At 31.1% G+C, this 16,811-nt stretch overlaps 1 protein-coding gene and 1 non-coding gene across 2 annotated transcripts; one reads left to right on the top strand and one right to left on the bottom strand.

Annotated features, from left to right (window-relative positions):
• Positions 1–541: 541 nt before the first annotated feature.
• LOC130958253 (small nucleolar RNA R71) lies at positions 542–645 on the top strand. Its single transcript, XR_009077385.1, has one exon. It is a non-coding gene; the product is annotated as a small nucleolar RNA R71 (small nucleolar RNA).
• An 8,680-nt stretch (positions 646–9,325) lies between these two features.
• On the bottom strand, positions 9,326–13,650 carry LOC130955616 (uncharacterized). Its single transcript, XM_057882516.1, has 4 exons — positions 12,996–13,650; positions 12,297–12,568; positions 9,665–9,887; positions 9,326–9,535 (listed from the first exon to the last, which is right to left on the bottom strand). Exons 1-3 carry the CDS (start codon positions 13,282–13,284, stop codon positions 9,822–9,824), a joined length of 627 nt encoding a protein of 208 aa, XP_057738499.1. The 5' UTR covers positions 13,285–13,650; the 3' UTR covers positions 9,326–9,535; positions 9,665–9,821.
• Between the last annotated feature and the right edge of the window lie 3,161 nt (positions 13,651–16,811).

Here is a 16,811-nt window from a genome sequence, read left to right as displayed (position 1 = left end):
TGTGGCTTGGTATGATCTTTGGTTGGAGTTTTGGTATATGGAATTGTTATGTTGGTTGGGGTTGTAAGGTTTGTGGTTTTGTGGTTGGGTTTGCTGGTTTCCCCACCCAAAGTTTGGGTGGTTTTTCCAGCCTGGGTTGTAAGTGTTGGAATGTGGATCATATGGTTGCCTTTGTTGATTTCCCACATAGTTGGCCTCTTCCCAATCACCTCCTTCAGTGCTTACCTCCTCTTGATCTTGTGTGTGTATTGCAGCCACTTGATTTGTTTCTAATTTCCTGGTGAGCTCTGCTAGTTGCTTGGCAAACACCTTGTTTTGGGCTAGAATTGTATCAACATGGTTCAGCTCCATGACTCCCTTAGTGTTGTGTCTCTCTGAAGCATAGTAGTACTCATTCTCAGCCACTGTCTCAATCACTTCAATGGCTTCTTCCACAGTCTTTTTCCTGTTCAATGAACCTCCTGATGAATGGTCTACAGCCTTCCTTGATTCATAAGAAAGTCCATCATAGAAAATATGCAATTGCACCCAGTCATGGAACATGTCTGGTGGGCATTTCCTTGTCAAATCCTTGAACCTCTCCCATGCCTCGTAGAGAGTTTCACCATCTTGTTGTCTAAAATTCTGAACCTCAGATCGAAGCCTATTGACCTTTTGTGGGGGGTAGAAACGTGCCAGAAACTTGCTTTCCACCTCATCCCAGGTTGTTAGGCTCCCCCTTGGGAATGATTCCAGCCACTTAGCTGCCTTGTCCCTAAGTGAAAATGGGAACAAGAGCAGTTTATAGGCATCTTCCTGGACTCCATTGGACTTCACAGTGTCGCAAATTCTCAGGAATTTTGTGAGATGTTGGTTTGGATCTTCATTAGCACTCCCACCAAATGAACAATGATTCTCCACCAGTGATATTAGCTGTGGTTTGAGTTCAAAATTGTTGGCCTGAATGGGTGGTTTCTGAATGCTGCTACCACAATTCCCAGAGGTTGGGTTTATGTATGAACCAAGAACCCTCCTCTCGGGAATGGCATTGTTTCCATCAGCTCTCTCATGGTTGTGAACTTCTCTATCCATGTTGAGATCTAGAGCTTCCTCAAAATTGTCCTCAGATTCTCCTTCAGATTCTTCTTCTCCTAGTACTCTCTTCCCTCTTACTTCCCTTCTAAGTTTATAAAGGGTCCTCTCTGGTTCGGTATATGGATGAGTTGATGTCTCTCCTCTCCTACCTGTCATACAAGAGCACAGCACAGGCAACAAACAAGTGAAATACTCTTGGTTAATGGAAGAGTATGGTTAGAGCAGTTGAGGAATTAATTCAAATAGTTAGTGAGTCAGTGAGTTAGTTGCTTGAATTTAAAGGCATAAAGAAAGAAAGCAAGTAACAGAGTGCAGAAATTAAAATTCAACAAGTAACTTGAACTGAATTAACAAAACAAGAAAAATGCTCAATCTAGTTAACTTCCAATTTGAGAATTGTCAATCGAAAACCAATCCCCGGCAACGGCGCCATAAACTTGATGCTTCGATTTTAGGAAATTGCACGATCGGCAAAAATTCCTTCCGGCAAGTGCACCGGTTATCGTCAAGTAAAAACTCACAATAGAGTGAGGTCGAATCCCACAAGGATTGGTTGAGTGAGCAATTCGGATTAGAAGTGTGTTCAAGTTGAGCGGAATCAAGATTTAGATGAGAATTGCGGAATGTAAAATTGGCGGGAAACGTAAATGGCAAGAAATTGAAATTGCGGAATCTTAAATTGCATGAATTAAAGAGCGAGAAGCTAAATTGCTGAAATTAAAAAGGGATCGGGGTGATTGCATGAATTTAATTGCAGAATGTAAAGAGAAAGTGGTAGATCAGAAATGGGGAATTCATTGGGTTTCAGGAGATATTGAGATCTCCGAATCAAAACATTTTTATCCCTTCCTCAACCAATGCGTTCATTGAATTTTGCTTGGCAATCTTATATGATTGGATCCCAATCCCTTGGCTCACCAATTCTCTCTAAAAACAAACAAATTCCCAATCCCTTGGTTTAAATGTTCATAAAAAAGATGATGCTCGATCACTGATTATACCACACAGTTTCATGAACCACAATTTGGTAGGATTACATGTCACAATATCCATCCAAACCCCAATCCAATTCACTGTGAGAAAGCTTCTCTAGCATGAATCCTCCATTCCTTTCCCAAGGTTCCGAAGGATTCCAATTATGGATAGTTTCTTTCCCAAGACAACTAACCAATGGAATTAGATCGAGAAGCTTTCTAACAAAATTCAAGAGAAAAGATTGAAGAAGAAGATAAAAACTATTATTGATTCATTGAATTACAATAGAGCTCCCTAACCCAATGAAAGGGGGTTTAGTGAGTCATAGCTCTGAATTCAATTACAAAAAGTATGAAAAAAAGAAAAATGATCCAAAGTCCTCTTTCTAACTTAAATTCTATCCTATTTATACACTTTCTAAATTGAGCTTCTGTTGTGTTTCTTGGGCTTTGAGGCCTTTCCCTGATTTCCTTTTGCTTTGGGTTTATAATCCATAATCCTGATGAGGCTGCTGATCCAATTCTGTAACATTCATTGAGCCAACTTAGTGATGATCAAGTAATGACACATGACTCAATCAAATTGAAATTCCAGACTCATCAATTCTTCAGGCCCAATCCCATAAACCATGATATTCAATTGGGTTTCATACCAGAGTACGTTTAAGTTAATGTTTGTGCTCAAATGCTAACTTAAACTGCAACATCTTTGGCCCAGAAACCTTTTCAATTAGTGGTGTTTAAGTTGCAGTTTAAGCTTAAACTGCAACTTAAACGTTGGACACTCCTGGAGGTGGTATAACTCAAGCACGTTTAAGCTTCAGTTTAAGGTTAAACTGAAGCTTAAACGTGGAAATGGAAGAAGGCAACCCTGGAGTGTGGAATTGTCGAACACGTTTAAGCTTCAGTTTAAGGTTAAACTGAAGCTTAAACGTGGAAATGAAGAAAGCAACCCTGGAGTGTGGATTTTGGTCGAACACGTTTAAGCTTCAGTTTAAGGTTAAACTGAAGCTTAAACGTGGAGATGAAGAAAGCAGCCCTGGAGGAGAATGGTCGAACACGTTTAAGCTCCAGTTTAAGGTTAAACTGGAGCTTAAACGTGGAAATGGAGAAAGCCACCCTGGAGGTCGAACACGTTTAAGCTCCAGTTTAAGGTTAAACTGGAGCTTAAACGTGGAAATGGAGAAAGCAACCCTGGAGGAGAAAACTTGGTCGAACACGTTTAAGCTCCAGTTTAAGGTTAAACTGGAGCTTAAACGTGGAAATGGCTCCCTGGTGCATTTCCCATTTCTGGCGTTTAACTTCCAGTTTAAGGTTAAACTGGAGGTTAAACGCCACTTTCAGCTTTTCCTCAGCTTTCATGATTTTGGCGTTTAAGCTCCAGTTTAAGCTTAAACTGGAGTTTAAACTGGAGCTTAAACTCCACATGTGATATTCAAGCTTCCTTTATTGATTTTGTTGCTTCCTTGCCTAACCTCTTCTTCCCTGAAATCATCTAAACAACTGCATCAAAGTCTTGCAAAATTTCATGAGAAATCTTCCATTCATAGCATTCAAGTAATATAACTAAAAATTCATGGAATTTGCATCAAAATCATACTGTTTGGATGGTTCATTGCTTTGTTGTTCATTTAACCATTCTTGGTTACTTTAAGCTCAAGAAAATGCATAAAACAACTAAAACTAACAGAAAAATGCTAGTGAAACTAGCCTAAGATGCCTTGGCATCAAAAATTACCTATAGGGCATTGATTCCCAATTGATTTGAGGGAAAACTTTTCATTAAACTTGCTTGAATTATATATATCTTGTGGAACATGTTTTGAGCTAAGAATACAAACTTGTGAGTTTTGAGCCTAATTGTGTGGTTACATCTTATAACCACTTATCTTCCTTCTTGTGTGCATTATTCTCTTCCTATGATTGTAATCTTTGATTTGTTTAATTCTATATGTCCATTATTTTGTGTATTCACGCATTTATATGATTAAGGCCATCATTTCATTAGCTCACTTACCCAAATAGCCTTACCTTTTATCTTCCATTGTTAGCCAACTTTGAACATACGATTAACCCACTTTATTCTTTAATTTATCACATTACGAGCCTTAAAGAGAAAAACAATAAATGTCCTTAATTTGGATCTTTGATTAGCTTAGGCTAGTGACTGTGTATTGTTCAAGTGTGGGGAAACTTGGGACATTGGTTGGGAAAAGGTGTGTGTTGTATTTTTATTGGAAATATTGGGAATTGGGTACATACTCATGTGTTAATTAAATGTAAAACCATATGCATTGATGCTTTTGTGTATACCTTATTGCAAAAAGAAAAAAAATGAGAAAATAAAAAGAAAAAAAAAAGAAAAAGAAAAAAATAGAAAAGAAAAAAAAGAAAGAAAAAAAGAAAAGTAATAAGAAGGGGACAAAATGCCCCAAAGCGAAGCTCAATAATAATCAATGCATATGAGTTGTGATCAAGAAAAGAATGCATGAGTGTGTGGGAAAAAGTGAAGAATGGGTAGTTAGGTTAGCTTTGAATTTGTATAGGTTGTCATAGGTTAGGTGGAAAGTTTAAGCTTATCAAAGATTCAAATTTCAAGCTCACTTGACCATATGCATCCTACCTTAACCCTAGCCCCATTACAACCTATGAATAAGACCTCATGATATGTGTATGCATGCATGAAATAATTGTTGATTGTTAGATGAAAAACAAATCTTGGAAAGCATGATTAGGGGAGAATTGAGTGAATCGACCCTAAACACTTGAGCGACTAGATCGGATACACATCTGGTGAGGGTTTGATGCTCAATTACATGCTTTCACCTAGAATCATCACTTTTCTTGCAAGTTTGTTTAATCTCTAATAACTCAATTCAATTGTGGTTTGGCTTGGTTGCTAATACCTTTAGCCCTTATGCTTATATATGTATTCTTGGGAATGGATTTAGTTTAACCAAGTAATTGCATCCATATAGATAGTTGCATGTAGATAGGTTGCATCTAGTTAGTTTATATTGAATAAATGATATTACCCTTTTGTTTCTTTCTTGGTTAAGCATGAGGACATGCTTGGTTTAAGTGTGGGGAGATTTGATACACCACTATTTCGTGATACATTTTGTACTTAATTTATTAGGTAGATTTTATCCACTTCTCTCACATTTATTCAATGAAATGGCATGGTTTCATAATTTTCTCCTAATTTTTGATTAAGTGTGAAAACATACTTTTTAGGCCTTTAATTGATTAGTTTTGATTCACCTTTGATTCCACTAGATGCCTTGATGTGTTTGTTAAGTGAATTCAAGTTGAAAAGGCTAGGGATGGATCAAAGGGATGAAGAGAAAAGCATGCAAGTGGAGAAATCATGGAAAACCAAGGATTTGGGATGCTGAGATCGACGTACAAGTGCAGCAAATGTGCACACATGACGCGTACGCATGGATGGAGAATTGCCAAGCGACGTGTAGGCGTGACCCACGCGTACGCGTCGATACTCGCACATGACTTCATTAAAGTGAAAACGTTGGGGGTGAATTCTGGGCCTCCCAGTCCCAAATCCAACTCAATTCTGATGCTATTAAACCCAAGGATTGAAGGAGTTAGTTACCAATTAGTTTTAGAAGTAGTTTAGAGTTAGTTTCTAGAGAGAGAATCTCTCTCTTCTCTCTAGAATTAGGATTAGGTTTAGATCTAGATCTACTTCTTCTCTCTTGCTTTAATTTTTCTTTTTCATCTTTAATTGTTCTCTTGTAGTTGTAGCATTCTACTTCTCTTGTATTGTTAGTTGTAGTTCATGAATTCTTATGTAGATCTCCATTTCCTTTTCAATGCAATTTATGATTTCCTTGTCTTTTTATGTTTGCTTTGGTTTTCTATTGTTGATCTCTTGCCTTGATTAGTTGTAGTTCCTTTAATCCTTGTAATTTGTTATGTTTTTTTTTTATTGCCTTCTATGTGTTTGTTGAAATGCTTCTTTTAGTTATGAGTTAGATCTTTCTCCTCTTGGCTTTGGTTGAGTAATTGGTGACTCTTGAGTTATCAAACTCTTTTGTTGATTGATAATTTGAAGTTGCTAATTGAATTGCATGTGACTAAAGCTAGTCTTTCATTGTGATTAGACTAGGACTTGTGGATCCAATTTGATTATCTTCACTTGACTTTTCTTCTTAGTTAGAGGTTGACTAAGTGATGCAATGGATAATTCTCATCACAATTGATGATGATAATAAGGATAGGACTTCCAATTCTCATACCTTGCTAAGAGTTTTCTTAGTTGTTTGTTTATTTCCTTTTCTATTTACATTCCTGTCTCTTAATTCAAAAATCCCAAATCATACTCCTAATCAATAACAAGAACACTTTATTGCAATTCATAGGGAGAACGACCCGAGATTTGAATACTTCGATTATTTTCATTGGGGTTTGTTTTAGTGACAACCAATTTTTTTGCATGAGAGGATTCTTTATTGGTTTAGAAACTATACTTGCAACGAGATTTTATTGTGAAATTCTAAACCATCAATTTTCCATTCATCAGAAGCTTTGATGAGAAATTAACAGAGTAATTGGGAAGAAAGAGTTAGAAGAAGAGCTAAGTGAAATTAGGGATATGATATTAGAAAGGAATTGTGAAAACGTGAAGTGTACAATCTCTTACAGTAGATTATATACATGTTTAGTGAGGGTTAGACTCGTAGTTACAAATTGATTGGGATTACAGATTTGGTTAAGAGCTAAAATGGGATCTAACAGAATTGTGATGAGCTGTCATAACTAACTTGGCATCAGATGCTAAGTGCTAACTGTCTGGAAGGTTGTGGAAGGTTCTGCATCATGTACACTAACATTTCCCTCTTTCCTACTAATTTTACAATCAAAATATGCCACATATCATTTTCTCATTGCAATTAAAATCAAATCTTTTTCTCCAAAATTAAAGAGTTCTTTCCTCCTCCCTCTCCCTTTATCTATTCCTCTCATTCCTTCAACTACTATATCGCTTTTATATATCATTATCAATTACTAATTACAAATTTGACAATCAAAATGTGCAATATGACATTCTTTAATTGTATTAAAATTAAAATTAAAATATTAAAATTGAAATATAGCTATATTATATATTATATTATATTATATTAATAACAAAATGTGTCACATGACACTCTTATTAAACTTGAGAGAAAATATTTTCCTCTAAAATTAATAAACTCACATCCTAAACTCTCTCATCTACCTCTCTCTCTTTTTTCTATTTCTCTCTACTATTTTTACTATATATATAATTTATTACATATTTATATATTATTATCTAATTTAATAACTAAATATCTCACATTACATCTCTTGTTAAAATTGAAAGAAAATATTTTCCTCTAAAATTAATAAACTCTCTTCCTAAATTCTCTCATCTATCTCTTTTTTTTTTTTAATTTCTCTCTACCATTCTCATACTATATATAATTTATAATTTATATTTTATATTAGTAATTTGAAAATCAAAATGTGTCACCCGATATTTTTTATTATAATTAAAATAAAAAATTTTTCTTTCAAAATTAATAAATTTCCTCTCTTAGTCTTCATCTTTATCTTTCTCTCTTTTCTCTCATTCTCTATTTTTTTTATCTTTTTGTTCTACAAAAAATAAAATTAACAAAATAATATAATTCAAATAAAAAATATTATTATTATATACATATTTTTTAGTTTTTGATTTTAGTTTCAAATTTTCACTTCTTATCTTTCTAATCTATATTTTTATTTCTCTTCTTTCAAATATTTATTAAATATAATTTGGAGAGAATACTAATGCTATGATTAAAAGATAAAATCAAGATTCAAATGTTTAAAAAAATAATTTTGAGTTAATTTTATAACTATCAGTATATTTTTTTATGCTAATACCTAATTATATTTTTATATACATAGAGAAAAATATTATTTTTAAATAGCAAGCATAAAAATTAATTATTTCTATTTGTGAAATAAACTTAACACCTAATCAAAAGTATACAAGTTAAATCGTTTCAAATTTTAGATAACGAATATTAAAATTACTTTAGTAATAAATTAAACTCTTTCACATGAAAATAATAACTAAAAATCTTGTTATTTGATTTTTTTATCTACGGAGATCCTGGTCTTTTTAGTCGATGAGAACTTTTGTCCCCTATGATTTTTTTGTAAAAGTAGTTTGATTCTGTAAATTTTTTGTACCATAATCTATAATGTCAGGACAAAATTGACGTAATTTTAATAGATTTATATTCTCGTAATGTAATTATAGGTAAAAATACTAGTTTCTAGCTAAACGTTAAGTTTGTGTTGATTTTGCTAAAAGACTAGACAACATGGTATGTTAAATGTTTAGTTTAATTATTCTGTTAGCCCTTATAATTTTACCAAATTTTTAATTAAATCTCTATATTTTTTCTTTCAATTTGGTCATACACTATTTTTAATTTTTTAATTAGGTCATTTCTAATGTAAAAAATGTTAGAACTAACTGAATATATCTTTGCAAATAAAAGACCACATGTATTCTGTGAGAAATATTCTGTTAATTTTTACTTTTTTTTTTTTAACCAAAGATAGGAAAACTCGAACCCGCAATCTCTTAAGTGAGTATGGGAAGACTATGCCATTTGAGTTATAGCTCGTTGGCTATTTTTTTTTTACTTGTTTGATATGAAAATGATCTAATTATAAAATTAAAAATAATATAAAAACTTAATTAAAAAAAACATAATAATCTAATTAAAAATTTGTCAAAATTATATAAACTAATAGAATAATAAAACCTAAATGTTTTAAACTATGCATTATTAATCTAATTTTCGACCTCAGAGAAGCAATTACAACTAATAAAGACTTTTTAATTTTAAATATTCTCTTATCTAAATTAAAGAAATCCAATTAATTTTTGAGAAAATGACAAATAGGTCCCTAACCTTTTGTTTCGCGGTCATTTTTGTCCTTGGCCATTGAAAAATACTTTTAAGTCCTTGACCTTCACAAAATTTGGACGGATCAGTCCCTCCGTCAGAGACTGATCCGTCCAAATGCCTTCGTCAGGGACTGATCCGTCCAAGTTTTATGAAGGTCAGGGACTTAAAAATATTTTTCAATGGTCAGAAACGAAAATGTCCGCAGAACAAAAAGTCAAAGACCTATTTGTCTTTTTCTCTTAATTTTTAGTTCCTACAAGTAAAACCCAATTCGGTAGTGCCATAATAATTAGTTAAATAATGTCATAAGTTGAGTAGTAGTTTCACCAAGTAATAGCATTACTGACATTCCATTCACTTTTATATATACAAGAGGTATAAACCAAACATAAAGATGAAGATCTAATATTTGCACATATACATACTTAAAAACACCATGCAACAACTTTTTGCATCATGGTAGCCGTAAATGTAAAAAGTAAAATCTAATGAGTGTTAGGCATCAAGGTAAGGCAAATCCTTCGGATAAACCTGCAACAAAAGAAAAAAAGGAGTAAAAATTAGAAAGTTTGGTATAAAAATTCATAAATCACTATTTCAAATTATTTATTTTTAATTTAAAAATTGCATATTTCATCTCTTGAGGAGTTATTATATTACCTTAGCATCCTTTGACGCATCTTAGTATGAATAGCTGATGAAGCTGTTAGCTGATACATATATATATATATATATGTTAAACTGATGATGATAATAATAATAATATTGGTTCCCTCTAATTTAATTTGTTATTGTTAGTGCCATGAATGGTGGGGATTCATTTGATTCTTTCCCCTTGAAGAATCTTGGGATACCTCGGATACCCATTTTTGCAAGCTGAAATCTGCAAATATATCAGGAACAGAAGAAACAGGGTCAATTTTCTTTCATCAATTTTATTTGTTTGGATACACGTGAATGTGAATGTTAAACTTGAAAAATTTAGAGTCAGCATTTATATTAGTCAGTAAATTTAGTAGTACACATATTTTACTAGTGTATATGAGTCTTTTCTTTTAAAATAAGTTTATAAAAATATATTAATAACTAAATACTTACCAAAAAGAATAAATTGTACTAATCCTATAATATTACTGTATTATAATAACACTATTTTTATACATCAAATATTTTTTATATTCATATAAACATATATTTATTATTAATTAATTAATTATAAATTTAAATTATTTTTAATTAAAAAAGGAGTGTTAATTATAAAAAGATACTAATATTAAAATGATATTTATTATAAAAAAATTATAAATAGCGGAATTATAAATATTATTATGCCATGTGAGTGGAGCAAGGGGCAACAATCTGTGCATATCTTCTGATTAAGGGAGCAATAAAAAAGATCAAGTATTTATTGGTCCTATAGTAGGCAGCATTCAACTTGCAAGTTGCTAATTGGGGGTGGCAAGTGGCAACATTACATGCCACAATCTTATCTTCAGGATTTGATAATTATTAAGATAAGATTAGTTACATACAAGAAATTATATATATACTCTCCATGACTCTACATATGGCACATGACCTAATAGGAATTTTTTTTAATAAACAAAAGTTTTTTATAGTAAAACAATAAAAAACAACGAACAAAATGTTCGAACATCTAAATTTAAAAAATTATATATATCTAAAATATTTGTCCGGCTTTGGTCATCAGTTAAGGGTAGTTGCTTCCCATTTCATGCAGAATCTTTGAAAGACAAAAGAGTGAATGTGACTTTAAATGAAAACAATGTAAAATATCAGGATTTTCATATTACAGGGGGACCAAGTCATGCATATCTATCACAATCAGCAATGTTTCTAGACAAAAATAAATTACGTGAGATTTTGAAATGATTCAAATTAGCAGCCAGCTTTTGGAACGTTTGGAGGAGTATAATTAAAGAGAAGAAAAAAAACAAAATATTAATACAAATATCAAATGAAATATTATATTAGTAAAAGTTTTCTCTCATTTATTTATTATCTCAAAATTTATATTCATAGAGACACAAGAATGCATTTAAAACTAAAAATAATAATACAAAATTAATCATGTTATTTATACAAAAATAAATTAATAATTTATATATAATACATATTGAAATAAATTAAATAATATATGTTTATATATAAATACATGATAGTTAATTTAATAACTGATTTTTTATGTGCTAATAAATTATAATTTAAATAATATAGTCTCTTTACATTCAGCTAAGAGGTCGTAGGTTTAAATCTCCCTATTTTCGATAGAAAAAAAAACTGATTTTTATGTGTGTATAATAATTTTTATAAAAAAATAGTGTATATAAATTATATACATTTTTTTTTGGTTTTGTATTCATAAGAAACCTAATTATTAATTACTAAGCATTGTATAGTGATTAAAAATTTAAAATTGGTCAATTAATGGGAAAGGGGATTTATGTAGACAAAGTTGACATGGAGTCTAACATCGTCATGTGGCCATATATAATTTACATATATTGCCTCATTCCCAAATTTCAAACCAACTCAACTTGGCTGTATTGAAAAGTCAACAAAACTGATGTGTTGCCAAAGCTGAATATCAATGCCCAATCTGAATTTCATGTTCAATAATAAATTAATAATATTCATTTTTCAAGGAAATAAATTAAAGTAAAAAATCTATAATATGAAAAATTTGACCTTCCAGAAGGGAAGGAAGTTCACCCTATACTATGTACTAATGCCAAAAGATTTAATTGAAGTAATTAATTGGAGGCACTCCAAAAATGAAATTTCCTCTTATCTTCAAGGGTACTTTCAATGTGGGGACCTCACTACCCAACTAAAATTCCCTTATTATTTTCCACACCAGGGATTAATCCATGTCACCAAAACACTTACCACAACCCCCCAAAAAATGGATACTAGAAATTACACTAAAGTAGTAAACTTTCAATATTAGAAGACACCTCATTTTCAATTTTTTTTACCAAAATATCCAATTGACATAATTATTTTTATATAATATATAACGAAGCAAAAAACAAAAGATTTAACTAAATCAATCACCGCTTTAGAAATAATACATTCGTGAGTTTTAATTGAAATATAGAATAAAACAGATTAAATTGTGCATCAAAATTAAACTATACAAATACAAAGAGAAGAATCAGAAACTTAATGGTGAAGATTACATGAACATAAAGAAAACTAATGATGCATGTTAGTATGTAATTGCAATGAATTAACATTATGATGATGATATGGGGGGGGAGAGACTTACAGCCTCAATGTCAATTTTGTAGAGCAAAAGCTTCCTCCTTTCTCTGCAACTTGTTCGGTAAGCCACGACAACATGGCCCACAGCCAACGCAGAGGAACACACGAACAGCGCGATTTCAGAGGCTCTAACATACCCACTACTCTCATCAACCATGCTTAACATGTAAACCGCTTTCAGCGACACAAACATCAGAGACACCACGCAGCACATCGTTGTTATCCCCAAATACGGTCCCCTTGATAGCCTTGGCCCATCACACAAACTATAAACACCTAAGCATACACCAACAAAAACATACATAAACCAAATACATTCAATTTTCAATTTCAGTCACTTCTTGTACATATATATATATATGAGTTGTCGCATTGTTGAGCTTTGCTTTTAAGATTTTTATTCAATTATCCAAAAATAAAATAAAATAGGATTGCGGTAAGCAAAATCTAAAGCACCCATTTTGAGTTTAGTCCAACAGGGTCTTCAAAAATCATACTTGTACTTGTTTTTGCAATTGGAATTCTTTTGGGGGATAACAATTGAAATTCAAGCTAAGCGTTTTATTCAATTCAATTCTTTTTGAATATGAAAAAACTAAGGCACCCCTTTTGATTTCAGTCCAAAAGGGTCGTCGAAAACCATATCAAAATCGTAGCTTGCTGTAGTAATAATAATAATAATAATAATAATAATTGTACTTACAGAAGATGATGAAGGACCTTATGATGGAGACGAGGGGTATGTCAAGAAGTGAGTATCTGAAATCGTAGTTGTGGAAATGGGAAGAGAGTGTTTCCATGGAGAGGGAAGAAGAAGAAGAAGAGGAGGAGAGAGTTGAAAGCAGAGCAGAAGGAACAAGTGCATCGGCTATGACAAGTAGAACCGGGGCAGAGAAGAGAAGAAGAGACATAACCATGGTGATCAAGAAGAACACCGTCTTGACTCCCCTCAATACCCTCTTTGATTTCTCTTCCTTTGAGAAAAAACCCATCTTTGATTTGGTTTCCAGTAATCCTGGCTCTCAACCTTATTAATTTGAATTGGCTTTGAGAAAGACAAAGAAAATAGAAGTATGTGTTGTGTTGTGTTGTGTTGTTGTGTGGTATCTACAACGTGTGAATATTCACTAGGAAAACGAGGTGGAACTAGAGAAGGTTTAAGAGGGAATAAAGAGAGAGAAGAATAAAAAGAAGATGTAGATGGAGGAAGGAAGGTGCAGGCCTGGCCAAGGTGCAGCAAAATTGACCCAACTTGTGTACTCTCTTCAACAAGTTATGACAAATGCTTCGGACTTTACACGCACATCTTCCTATTCGCTCATATTATAGACCACTCCCAAACTCTCTCTCTAACCCAACGGCAATACCTAAGCTCAAACTACAACTAACTATATTTGTTTTTTTATTATTATTATTTTATATCATGCTTAATGTATTGCGCCAAAAACCTTTTGTATCATTCGATATAGTGTAAAATTCACATGGGATAATTTTGTCAGACTACCCTTTAACTAATAGAGGAACTTTTGTCTGCAAAATGCAAAAGAATCTGGGAATATTTGGTTAAGTCTTTAGAAATTATATATAAAAAATGGAAGAAAATTTTTATTATTGTATTTTTAAAATAAATTAATTCATTTAAAACATTATATATAAAAAATCATATCAAGAAAAAAAATTTAAAAGCTAACAATTTTAATTTATTTTATCATTATTTTTGTCAGCTTCCTAATATTTTTAAGATTTAATTATTTTGTCAATTCCTATAATTTTATCGAATTTTTAATTTAGTTATTATATTTTTTTAATTAAATTTATATATTATATCAAATTTTATAACTAAATTTCTATCCTGACAAAAATATTGAAATTAATAAAATATTTTGTTAAATTATACAAAATATTTAGTCAAATGTTTAACATATTTGTTTCGTTTAATAGAATATTTTATTAATTTTAATATTTTTAATTAAACATATTTTTAATTTAACAATTCAGTACCCTACTTTTAGTCAATATTTTTAAATATTATTCACTAATCGTTGGCTAAAAATAATAAAGTGTACTCGTTCCGTAACATTACTTTTATCTCAAAATTCGATATCTAAATTCTTTTAAAAATTATATATTTAATTATTTTTATTATATTTTTAACTTTTTATAAATATTCGCATTTTTTTAAATTATTTTTATCAATAGTATAATTTTCAGAAACTATTTTACTAATTTAACCGTGAACTTTTATAGCCTCAGAAGATTAATCATTGTCATTGACAATGTAAGTCTTGATTGCGATAAAACTAAATTACATAAGATAATTATGAAAAATATTTCTCTTTTATTATTGATGCCACTATCAAACTGATTAGATCTTTGCCGCGTGTCTCCGTTTAGCTCCTACAAAAGTAATTATTATTTTGTTTTGAAATATTTAATTATTTTATTTAAAAAATATAAATATTATTTATACACAAAAATTAACTACCAAAATTAATTATTATATGTATTTGTATATAAATATATATTGTTTAATTTATTTTTAATATATTTAATTCATTTGCTAGCTAATTTAAATTTTGGTGGTCAATATTTTTTATTATGTTTCTTTCAATCAAGTCAGAGAGTAGGTGTTTACAATATTTCTGCTAATTAAGCGGGTATGGCGCAATCGAAAGATTGTTACCATGTGATCACATGCTGTATTTTTTGTCTTTACGGGTCATATACTTTTGTATTTATTTATTTATTTTCTCTCCAATGTGTGTACAATGATTTTCTGTTTTGTTCGGTAGATGACTGTAGAAAAATATTAAATATACAGGAATGAGATTGTAAGATGGGGATGATATGATACTGTTTATTCGATTCCTGCTCCCTTATTGAATTTACTGGTATATATGTGTATGTATAAAGCTGCTGATTTATCAATTTAGCATGTATTCATGTTCTTATTGGTGAGCATGGGATTCTCTTTCTCTTTTATTATTTAAATTACGTGACATTTTTTATTTATAACAAAACATATGTGCTTTTTTTTTAAGAACAAGATAATATGATTGTTGTTTCTAATTTGTAAGTGTGATATTGGTATCCTTATATTTTAAGAAATATAATATTGTATTTCTCATTAATATAAAAATTAAATAATTTAATATAACCATGACAAATCAAGATATGTTAATTACAATAATATCAATTAATTTCAGATATATATATTAGTGTAGTTTTTACTTAATTTTGATTATATTCAAAAAACAAATGAGATAATGACAATCAATTATTTAAAATTGGATTTGTTAGAAGATGTGATTGTCTAAATAATTACTGTATAAAAATATATATTTAATATTGATAAAAAAGTTTGACTATATTATCATAAAATAGTTTGATTATACTATGATTGAATTGATTATTGTAAAAATTGATAAGCTCAGTTCTTGATTAAATGTAATTAGAAGAAAGATGAAGTGAGAGAGGAAGAGAGAAAAAAGAAAGAAAGAAAGGAAGGAAGAATCGGAAAAAAGTGATAGAAATTTTTGGATCATTGATACGTGAGCATCTTTTCTGTCTTTTTTAGTGAATTTTTATTTAAATTGTTGAGTTTAATCAAGAAGTAATTATCTTTTAACCCATATGCATGTTACTTTGAGTCTCGTGCAATTTTATTTATTTTAGGTAGCATTTGGCTGAATTTAATGGAGAGGAAGCTTGCACAAATGAAAGGAGATGATTAGCGAGGAGCGACGTGTGCGCATACCTAACGCGTGTAGGTGATTTGGAGATTTTCACAGCGACACGTGCGCGTACCTGACGCGTACGCGTGACACGCAAAGAAGACCATCGACGCGTACGCGTCACTGACGCGTACGCGTGATATGCGCCACGTGGAGAAAACTCAGAAAACATTGGGGGCGATTTTTGGGCCCATTTTGGCACTCAAGTTAGGCGCGGATCCAGTAAAGTCAAGTGGTCTCCACGTTACAAAACGCGGATTAGTTAATTAATTCTGATTTAAATTCAAATTTTAAAATAGGAAAAGATATTATTTTAATTTTAGAAATTAGATTTTAAATTAATTAGGTTTAGATATAAAAAGGAAGAAACTTTTCTTTTGAAGGGGAGGGGGGATCTCACTCCGCACTTTACAATTTACCCGAATCCTTATTTTCTTCTCTGAATCATGAGCAACTAAACCTCCACTGTTAAGGTTAGGAGCTCTGTCTATTGTATGGATTGATAATATTATTTTTCTATTTTAATTCATGTTTTGATTTATATTTCAAGAATTGTTTTCATTCTTTATCTTATGAATTTGGGTGGAACGGAAGTATGACCCTCTTTCTAATTGAGTTCTTGTATAACTTGAAAAAGCTCTTTACTTGAACAACAGTTTGAAAATAATTTCTCCTAAATTCTAATTATCTGGATTTAACGGGATACGTGACATATAATCCTCTTATTTTTGGATAATTAGGATTTTTGTGGCATAATAATCAGAATTAAACTTCAACCCCTAATT

Source organism: Arachis stenosperma, chromosome 10 (assembly GCF_014773155.1).
Source record: "Arachis stenosperma cultivar V10309 chromosome 10, arast.V10309.gnm1.PFL2, whole genome shotgun sequence".
In the NCBI taxonomy this organism is placed as follows: domain Eukaryota; kingdom Viridiplantae; phylum Streptophyta; class Magnoliopsida; order Fabales; family Fabaceae; genus Arachis; species Arachis stenosperma.
The sequence above is the reverse complement of the archived record's forward strand: the minus strand, read 5'-3'. Positions and strand labels throughout refer to the sequence as shown.

Bases quoted from the DNA above. Each gene is read 5' to 3' on its own strand.
- LOC130955616 (XM_057882516.1), bottom strand. From the start codon at position 13,284: ATGGGTTTTTTCTCAAAGGAAGAGAAATCAAAGAGGGTATTGAGGGGA. The intron at 12,569-12,995 runs GTAAGTACAATT...GTGTATGCTTAG, and splicing joins AAGGTCCTTCATCATCTTCT to GTGTTTATAGTTTGTGTGAT. The intron at 9,888-12,296 runs GTAAGTCTCTCC...ATATATTTGCAG, and splicing joins ACAAAATTGACATTGAGGCT to ATTTCAGCTTGCAAAAATGG.